This window comes from Ctenocephalides felis, unplaced genomic scaffold (assembly GCF_003426905.1).
Source record: "Ctenocephalides felis isolate EL2017-DRISC unplaced genomic scaffold, ASM342690v1 CF-g0.4_SCAFFOLD_01886, whole genome shotgun sequence".
In the NCBI taxonomy this organism is placed as follows: domain Eukaryota; kingdom Metazoa; phylum Arthropoda; class Insecta; order Siphonaptera; family Pulicidae; genus Ctenocephalides; species Ctenocephalides felis.
The window spans coordinates 65,894,170-65,904,885 of record NW_020538040.1 but is presented as its reverse complement, the minus strand read 5'-3'; the positions used below and the strand labels follow the sequence as shown (position 1 = coordinate 65,904,885).

At 33.8% G+C, this 10,716-nt stretch overlaps 1 protein-coding gene across 1 annotated transcript in view; it reads right to left on the bottom strand.

Annotated features, from left to right (window-relative positions):
* The window catches only part of LOC113375235 (titin homolog), a 45,771-nt gene extending 35,693 nt beyond the window's left edge, over nucleotides 1-10,078 (bottom strand). Inside the window, exons 1-7 of the mRNA XM_026615179.1 lie at nucleotides 10,051-10,078; nucleotides 9,456-9,659; nucleotides 9,120-9,371; nucleotides 3,093-8,882; nucleotides 2,441-2,853; nucleotides 1,790-2,370; nucleotides 1,395-1,592 (exon numbers count right to left, since the gene is read on the bottom strand). Coding sequence (XP_026470964.1) covers nucleotides 1,395-1,592; nucleotides 1,790-2,370; nucleotides 2,441-2,853; nucleotides 3,093-8,882; nucleotides 9,120-9,371; nucleotides 9,456-9,659; nucleotides 10,051-10,078 — 7,466 coding nt within the window. The remainder of the gene's footprint in view (nucleotides 1-1,394; nucleotides 1,593-1,789; nucleotides 2,371-2,440; nucleotides 2,854-3,092; nucleotides 8,883-9,119; nucleotides 9,372-9,455; nucleotides 9,660-10,050) is intronic.
* Nucleotides 10,079-10,716: the final 638 nt, after the last annotated feature.

Genomic DNA, 10,716 nt, shown 5'->3' with positions numbered 1-10,716 from the left:
ATTTATTTGCAAACACACACATGGAGACACACATACATAATTTGAATCAATATTTCAATTGTATGCATAAGACCCAATCAAGGGTCTATTTGTGATACCGATATTCTAATGAGTAATAATTACTTAATAATGATAGATACAAATAAAACTTACAGTTATGTATACAAAGTTCTCGATACTTGAATTATTCAAGTTACAGAAATCATTAAACCAAATTAGTTTTAAAAAATTTTAATTATAAAATTTAATCGATTTCTATACAATCAAACGATTCAAGTGTTATTTAGCATGTGTTTGCTAAATATCGAATTAATACTCGAATACAAAAATATTATAAAATTCCTTTAGTTTATTATTTATATCAATAAATTTATTTTATAATTTACATAATTTTCAAACTCCAAATACATGGCGATCATGCCTTAAGCCACTTGAATAATCACTAATTTTTAGACACATTGACTGACTTTAAATACGGTAATTAGTAAAACTATTTCTCTACATGCATTTCACTTGCATTTTTATTCGCTAAATTATTTATACTATTAGACAATTATATAAATGTATATCTACATCAAAACTTAGTGATTCATGGCTGCAAGATGATCACGTATTATTTCTTCGAAATTTGAAAATTTGACTTCTAAATCTACGAACAAAATTTATGCACCAATAGTAAATAATTTAATAAACGTTCTCAGTCGATTTCTATTTATATAAAAAAACCAAACGGAACTATGATTGTTTCAATAATATGTTATACACATATACGAGCATGAATATATACATACACTCGTACGCAGTTTAGACACAAAGTACATATATCTATATATATATATATATATATATATATATATATATATATATATATATAACGTAGATTGTAATTTTTGAAGTACGTAAAAAACATCTCTCAACAAAATACTTCATCATGTAATGCTGGTACATAATACGCTCTTAAGAGGCGTTTCTTCACGAATGTCAGAATAAGAAGAAGTACTGCTATATATTTGAATAAAAACTCAGTTCGGTTACTTCCGCATTTGATTACTGAGAGATTTTGTTTGAATATTAGTTGCTTAATTTTTCATCACGTATACCATGGCACTGGCTATCGTTAAGCTTTAATTTAAAGTTTATGCAATAAATTTGCGATAAATTCACATCATAATTTAGTAAAATAATTAAGGATTTAAAAATCTTCATCTTCTTCGGCGGCTCGACGCTGCAGCAATCATTTGCCTCAGCATTGGTTCTGGACTACAAACTTTAGGTTCACACTGCATCTATGAATATTAAGAAATTTGTAATACATATTCTCGGAACGGAACATATCGCTAGTGTAGTAGATTAAGTTTTAGGTATAAAGCATGATATTTAAATATAATACTCACATGCAATGAAGACATGGCCCACTGGCGCTACGTACAACCTCTCCTACAGTGTACGCCTGACCGCCTATTTGACAACCCGTTTTGGTCGCAGCGCCGTTATAGGCGTGATGCGAGAAGTGCGGCGGCAGCGTCGTTGTCGTCGTCGTCGTAGTCGTCGATACATTTAATACAGTTGCCATTGATACAGGACATTCGTATCTGAGCAATAAAATCAATAGATTAATTTTAAATACAATACTATAATTCATCAACATTTTATTTGAGGTTTGTCAAAATTATTCGACGTTGTAAATGTATCGATTTTAACATTCATTCTCGTGTTCAAGAAAAATATAAAAAAAACATTGAAAAGATAATTCAAGATATTTCTAGAAATTCTATTAAGAATTACAAACCTTGGACAACAAAAACCGGATATTGGTTCTTCATGGCAACCTCGAATTGGAGGCGGACAGCTCTGTTGCAGACAAATTATATCACTGCGGAAACAGAAACAGAAATCACAGGGATCATCTCTTGGAATTTGCTGAGCGCTAACGTAAACCTTTCCTCCATATCGGCAAGTACCCGGGCCAAAAGCAGCGTCTTGTTCATCGTTTTCGTCTTCATAATCTTGACCATAAGACGGTTGAGGAAATTGGTTGTCTAAATGTTCATCGCCAGTGGATTCATCGACTAAAGTATGGTTTTGCAAGAACGGATCGTGTTCTGGAATATTGTGATCATGCTCAATGTGCTCCTCCATGATTTCGGGTTCTTTATGCAGATCATCTATGTGATCGTCAACTGTTAAAGATTCATCAGATATGGAATGACTATCAACGTTTGCTTCTTCATCTGAACCGACTTCATCATCAGCATGTAACACTTGAGATACTTCAGGTTTATCAGTTTTATCAACGTTCTCGTCTTTGTGGTGGTCATCGGAAGGATCCGACACATTTGGACTAGTAGCAGTAAGTGTTCTTTGTGCGTAGTGGAATCGGTAATTTCATTCAGTGTATCCTTATTCATTTCAGATTCATCGTCCTTGAGAGACAATTTACATCAGGTTCAATTGAACTATCTTCTGAATCTGGTTTTTCAATATCTGGTGATTCAACTTTTGTGTCTTCTACTAGTTTTGTAGTATCCTTTGTACTTGTTTCAGATATGATTTCTTTTTCATGTTCCTCCGCGTCTGAAATAATATCATTTTCAGTAGAAATATCTGCAATGCTATCATCGTGGGAATGAGCTGGCAAAATTTCTTGTTGTGATAAATCATCCTTTGATGTTGTCATGTTTTCAGATTGTATTCTATCATTTATATCAATATTTTCTGAACTAATGCTTGTCGGCAATGGTTCCGATTGCATTTCCGGAGCGGCAGTTGCAACGTCATCTAACTTATGAGTTTGCATCTCGTCCAAATATCCCTCCGAAGTTGCCTCTTTAGTTTGTTCTTCCGTATGATGATCTGTAAAGTATATACATGTATGTTTATATTATATTATATTATATATATATATATATATATATATATATAAGGTGATATAAAAACAACGTAAAACTTTAATTTTAATAAAAATTAAAATTACCCTTAATCAAACGATTATTCTACTTTAAAACCTTAACCGGCGTTCTTTAAAAGACAGTTTATTAAAACAAATATTTATTAATAAATACTAAAATAATAATAATAATAATTTTCTATACCTGACTCTTCTGGACGATGATCTACAACAGCGGTGCTTGCGTTATCTGAAATGTCATTTTCGCTTGGCGATCTGGTAACATGAGTTTCTGCCATATAACTGTCTGATTTTAAGGTAACTTGTTCAAAACCTTCACACACATAAGTGGGACAGCAATCAAGCCCGTGATATACTGGTTGGCATCTAACCATATTGGGTGGAGGCGGCGCACAATTGATTGCATCACATTTTATAACGCTACTCAAACAGAAGCACCCAATTTGACATTTATTATTCGAAGGAATAGAGGTATTATTTGCATAAGTTACACCTTCCACTAAACATGAACCTTCTCCTGGTATTGCAGCTGGCTTATATTGTAGTAAATCTTCATCCTCTTCAACTAGTTCTTCTTTATCTTGTTCAGGCGTCGTAGCATCTACGTTTTGATCTTCTGAAAGAAGTGAATTTTTATCACTTGGTTCTGTTATCTGAGAATCAGATAAATCGGTTTGATGAGTAGGGGTAGTAAGTTTTGTCGATTCTTTTTCTTCTGTTTCAATATTGGAACTATATGTAGTTACTTGAATCTTATTATTATCTGATATTGCATCAATATTTTCATCAATTTGTGATACAGCATCATTATTTTCATCAGTAGGTAAGTTAATATGCGTTGATTCAGGAGCCAATGTTGGTTTATCATCTACCGACTTTTCAGCATCCAACGTATCGGGCATATCAGAACTAGCTACAGTTGGTCTCGAAGTTGAGTGAGATGCATCTATATCTGAAGTCACTGAATCCAAGCTATCGTTATCTTGTATCTCAACAGGTGATTTAATTGATGATGATTCTAATATCGGGTGAGAATCATCTTCATCTTCAGATTTATCCGGTGTTTCTTTAGTTTGCTCAGCTGAAATTGGACCATCCGATTCTTGTGTAGCTGCTTCACTACTTGATATTGAAGCAGTTGTAGATTGAATTTCATTTGATTCATGTTGTTCTGATTCAGAATCTTTATTTTCTTCAGTAGATGGTTCACTGTCGTGTGAGCTATCTGTAAGATTTTGATCTAATTCTGATTTTACATCGTCAGATGGATCTTTGATTTGTTCTCCAGATTCACTAACATCAGGTATTTTAGTTTCCAATAAGTCTGTAACATCTTCAACAGTAGTTTGATGCTCTTCGGATGGTTTAGAGTCATCGTTTTTAGTTTTTTCAGCATCTGGAAGAACTGTTGGTTTATTGTGAAGCAAAGAGTCTAACAATGGTCCAGAGGTAGATTGAGAATTAAAATCTACATTATTTTCGTCAGTTTGTGCATCTTTATTTTGTTCATTCGAATCCAAACTTTCCGTTAATGGAGATTTAGTTGAAGGTAATTCATCGTCATGACTTTCAACAGGTTCTGTGAATTTAGAAGTCGTTTCGTCAGACGATTGGTCCTCAAATAATGGCTTTGCAGTTGAAACGGAATCGTCCTGGTTATTTGAAGGGAGATTGTCTGATAATGGACTAGATGTTAAATGAGATTGATCTTCTAAAGACTCAATGTGAGAGTTATCTAAATCGTGTTCGTTAATTGAATCATCTAATAATGGCTTAGCAGTAGAGTAGATTTGACCTTGCTTATCTTCATCAGTTTCTTCGTGAACTCCTGATTGTTGAGTTACAGCATTTTCATCATGTACGCTTATTTCTGTAACAATGCTCATGCTAATATCATCAAATTCCTTATCGTTAGTTGGTTTGCTGTCTGCCAATTTTTCATCCTGATTTGTTATAGCAGAATTTTGATCATCTGACGATTGTTTTATATCATCATTTGTGCTTTCTGTTTGACTCTCAGAAATTTCAGTTGATGGGGTTTCAGTTTGTTGTTTTTCTATTTCAGATATCTTTTCATCGCTGATAGGTTTCTGAACATCGGATTCCATTATTTGTTCATCTTTTTCGGGTATATTTTCTTCGCTAATAGGTTTCTGAACATCGGATTCAATTTCTTGTTCATTTGTTTCAGATATCTTTTCATCGCTGATAGGTTTCTGAATATCGGATTGCTTTTCATCATCTACACTTTCGGTTACAGATGTGTCTTCTAAAGAACTGTGAGTTTCTTCTTCTTGAATATTCGTCTTTTCATCACTGTCTACTTCGGTTTCTTTATCACCTGGCTTGATAACATTAAAATCGGGAGAAACCGCAGTTTCAGTTACTTGATCTTCAGTTACTTCGTTCGTTTTACCTTCAGTAGAAGATGTTGATATTTCTGATAATTGAGTAGGCTTGACATAAGATTCATTAATATCTCCAGGGACGCTGCTTTCTGTAATAGTGTGTTCTTCATTCTTGATGTCATCGTTGCTCAGTATAGTACTTACATCTTCTTCGTTGTTGTATTCAATTTCTGACCCTGGTTTTTGTTTTGTTAATGAATCATGTTCAGTTTTAGCATTTTCTTCAGTGCTAGATGAAGAAGTACTGCCTAAATTATTTTCATCCAATGTTGTAGAGGTTTGGAACTGCACTTCTTTTTCTGTATGAGACTCTACATCCTTTTCAGGTAATGCATCTTGTTTTGTAAGTTCTTCATCAATGATATGGGCAGTGGGCAAATTTTCATCTAAAACTAGAGGCTCGTCATGTTTTGATTCATCAATTGAAGTTGTTGGGCCTTCAGTATGTTGCTCTTTGATATCAGACACTTCTTCTTCCTTATCTATTGGAATTTGTTCCTTACTTGGTATTTGAATAGTTTGAATAGGACTATCTTCTTCACTTTCTTTTTGATCCTGTGTTGAAGACGTTTCTTCGAATGGAATTTTCGAATCTTCTTTCGTATCATGATGTTGTTCTATATCTTGAGACATTATCTCTACTTTTTCTTCATTCAATTTATTTTCATCATCTTCGGCTTTATGTTCATCCGTTTCTTCTGGCAATTTATCCGCCGGTTCTGCTGGGTATGATTGCGATGCAGATTCAGAAATTTCTTCTTCTAATTTTTCGGTGCTGTCATGCACTTTATGTGATTCAGAATACAATTCTTCGGTGGTTTGCTCAGAACCTTGAATTCCTGATGGTGTTTGAGAATCGAGTTCCTGCGGTTTAATATCATCTGAACTAGTCACATGTTGCTCAACCTGACTGTCGATATCACTTACATCTTTCATCTCATTTTCATTTTTGCTTTCATCTATTACAACATCATTATTCAATTGTTCCACATTATCTAATGAACTAGGAGTAGCCTTACTACTTTCCTCTAAATCAATTTTTTCCTCATCTTTTTCGTCAAGTTGTTCCAGTTTTGTTTCTTCAATTTCACTTTCTTTTGTCGCACTCTCATGCAATTTTTCAGATGTATGCATTTCGAGCTCATTATCCTTTTCAGAATAATTGTCTTTTTCAGTTACAGTTTGCTCCATTTCTTCATTCTTTTCAGTATTGTATATAATGGTATCAGTTTCCCCTGCAGGTTCAAGGATTGAATCTAAGTTTTCGTTATTTTCAGTCATTTTTTCTTTTTCTGTATTATTCATGTCTGTTTCTTTATCATCTTTCATATTTGTCTCATCGTCCATATTTTTCAAATTTTCCTCCGTGGTTGGAATATGTGATAAATTATCTGAAATGGATTGAACATCTTCAACGTCTGCTTCACTCGATGAGTGAGAAATGCTGTCTTCTGAAACAGTTGATTCTGGTAAACTTTCATAATCTCCTTCGTCAACATGTTTTGTCGAACTTTCAACGATATCTTGATTTAAATCTGTCTCTTCCTTTTCATTTATATAAGTTTTATCTTGATCTGTTGGTACAGATTCAGAATTAATTCTATTGTCTAACTCAGAGATTTGATTTTCTGAAGATTTTTCAGGTATTTGAAGTAGATTATCATCATCAGTTAATAGAGGTTTTTCAGTTGTATAATCAGGTTTATTATATACATTTGTACTAGCATCAGTTTGGTGTGGTAGATCATCAATATGTAATTGCTCATCTTTGCTATCATCCAGTTTCTCTTCATTCGCTTCTTTTTGTTCATTTTCACTTTCTAGCTCTTCTTTAGTTTTTTCGCTAATTTCGGGTTGTTCTACGATTGCTATAGATTCATCCAAAACATTTTGTTTTTTATCATCCATATCGTCCTTATTTTCTGATATTTCTTCCGTTGAAACTGGTGTAATGGACTCTTCTAAAATATTTTCATTCGAATCTTCCTTATTGTCAGTATCTTTCATGTCTAATATTTTCTCATCTTCGGATGCAGATTGTACATCAGATTCAATTAAAGCAGGCTTTGCATTCTCAGTTGTCACAGTTTCTAAATCAACTGAAGTTTGTTCTTCAGAAGGTTTCATATCCTGACTTTCAGGCAATTGAGATGGGATCTCTTCCTTCATTTCATTGGTTTGATCGGTTTCTACAGCTTTTTCTACTGAAATTTGAGATGATGTCGTTTCTGTGTTATATGTGATTTCTCCTTGCTCATCAACTGATTGTACATCACCTTCAAGTAAGTTGGTTTCATCGCCCACCGATGTTTGCGTAGTTGAGGTATCCATCGAGATTTCTTTCTTGTCTTCCGGTGAAGATGCTTCGTCTAATTCAGATATTTTCTTATCACTTGTACCTTCGGAATCAATAATATCGTTTGGTGTACTCAAGATATCTTCCTGTATAACGTGGTCTTCTGTCTCCGGTGTTGATGTTTGCGTTCCCTTTTCAATAAAACTTATATTTTGTTCTCCAGGTGTAGTGTTGAATTCGTTTTCATTTTGTTGTTCTATTGGACCAGTTTCTTGTTTAATTTCATCGATGTTCTCAGTTGGTTTGGCATTGCTCTCTTCAGGAGCTGTATTATCTCCTACCGTGAGTTTTTCTTTTTCAGATATTGATTGAGCAGCAAGTGTAGTAATTTCAATAATATTGTCATCTGATTGAGTTATAAAATGTTTATCGTTTTCTTTATTCAAATCATGAACGGTTTCGTCGGTGTCATTTATTTCGTCTGATGGATACGAATCTGACGGCTTTTCTGTAGATTCCAAAAATTTGTTTGTAATCAGTTCCGGTGGCATATGTGTTACTTGACTTTCTGAATGCATTTTTTGGTCAGTTTCTACAATACCCGCCATAGCCATAGCGTCTTGATTTTCTGTAGAATCATCGTGCTCATGATCTACTTCATTTTCGTTTTCATAACCTTCGCTAAAAACTTTAGCTGTTGTACTTTCTGGAGGTAGTTTTGTTGCAGTATAATTTGGTAAGTCTTTATCTAATGTCTCAAGAGGATGAACTTCATTATCTGTTTCGGTATATTGCTCTGTTGAGATAGATTGATCTACTACCTTGTCTTCTGAGTCTTTTTCGGTTAACAAAGCATTATTTTCAGTCATTTGATCCACCAAGTTTTTATCACTAATTGGTGATGCTTCAGTTGCAAGGGGTATGCTGTGATCGACAAATTGAGTAGTATGTTCATCATCTTGAAGGGTGCCACAAATGTACGTGTCGGGGCAACACTGGCCATTTCTTGGTGGAAGAGCAGTACAATTTTTGCCTTCGTTTTCTAAAGGAGTTCCACATTCTTGTACAGCACAAACTATGTCTCCTCTCATGCAATAGCAATGTTCACAAGGTTTATCCGTTATTATTAAAGTGCCATCGGCGTATTCTTCATTATTATGCATACATGATTGTGATATTGAAGATATCGTAGTAGTTGGCAATAAGTATCCCGGCGTTGGTCTGACAGTAGTGGTAGTATCATCCAATTGAAGCAACTCTTCATCGTGATCTGTTAAAATAATAATATCTTTCAATTACTATGAAAGTAATATATATATATATCATATTATATTATATAATATTATATGTATATATAATAGTCAGGCACAGATATTTCAAACTGAAAATCAAGCAATGCAATAAAATTTCGAACATTTCGAAGAGATTGTAATTTCTATTTGAAAGCAAAAATATTTAAACATATCATATTAATTCATCTTAATCATAATAAATATTATTTGCATACCACACTCATATCGCTCTGGACAGCACAATCCCTTCTTATAAATCGGTGTGCATCCAGGCACATGTAAAGTACATTCTTGCATAACGCATGTCGTAGAATTCCTAATGCAGTAACACAATTCACATGGATTATGTGGATTGGAAGGCAACCTGGCTCCATCGGGATAAAACTTGTTCTTGATACTGCATCCGTATGTATTGAGATGTCCTACGTCGGTCGACGATGCCGTCGATGTCATTAATTCTACTGGCACTGGAAAGGTTTCGATCAAGTTATTGCAATTCAGTTCTTTCATGCAAGACTTATTATTGTATGCGATAAGTTAGAAATATTTACCTTCCGGGCAAGTTATCACAGGACAGCATTGGTCTTCACGTTTCTCGATTACGCAATCTAATCCGATCGGTTTGGTAAATGGACATACCCTCAGGTAGCACATCAGCATTCGATTGTGACATGTACAGTTGAGGCATGGCTCGTTCGTTATTATTCTATCCGATTCTTCGTAATGCTGATAATTATAATAACATCCCGAAGTCTCTGCAAAATCATACTGATATTAATATCATTGAAAACAAATTCACGTTTGTATATTAAGACAAAATAAACTTAAAAAATTCAGTATACGTTTAAATATTTTTAAACATCTAAGACGATTCTCAACAAGGGTTCAAGGCTCCTGTGGTGAAATAGAAAGACATAGCAACAACTTCCTGAGAATATTGTAAATTGTCCACAAATGTTCTGGACTATTGTCTGAAAATATTGTAGATTGTCTAAAACTGTTGTGATTAGTCTGAAAATATAATAAATTGTCTGAAAGTGTTGCAGATTGTGCGAAAATGTTGTAGAATTAGATATTTCTTGTACCTAATAAGTAAAAGTTGCGATAAACTATGAATTTTAAGCAATGATAAGTTCCAAGTCTCACTTCTTTGCGGAGGAACTCTACGCGTCATATTTTTATATAAAAAATGACACTATGTTATTTAAGCTAATGAAGTTTAAACTATTTATCAATTTTCCGCAAGGTAAGTTATTGTAATCGTCCAAATTTCGAAATAGAAAATTTTAGCATATCTTCACGTTTTGAAGGTTTCTGAACATTTTGGCATACCTTAGAAAACTGGATGTGTGTGTGTATGTATGTATGTATGGACTCATTTTTTCGTCTACGTTTTCGGGCGCACGGATCAACCCATTTGGATGGTTCAAAAAACATTTGATTCCTATTGACAGGGAGATTAGTTATTGGCAAAGGCCGTTTAGGAGATATGGAGCAAAGAGTGCACAAAATAAAAATCGATTTTTTTGGGAGAACAAAGCAACGATTCGAATGATCCAAAAAACATTCAATTTGTATTGATGAGAAGAAGTAGAAGTGACAAAGGCAGGTCCTTTCGTTTCAGAGATACAGAGTTAAATGTGCAAAAAATGGCAGTTTTTGAGAGAACGAAGCATCCGATTTGAATGATTCAAAAAAAATTCTGCTTGTGTTTTAAAATTTTTTTTTGAATATCAAAAATAATTCGGATTTTAATTTTAATTACAGCTAAAGTTTTGAAGCTCACTTATATATTTCAGATAAATAATTTTA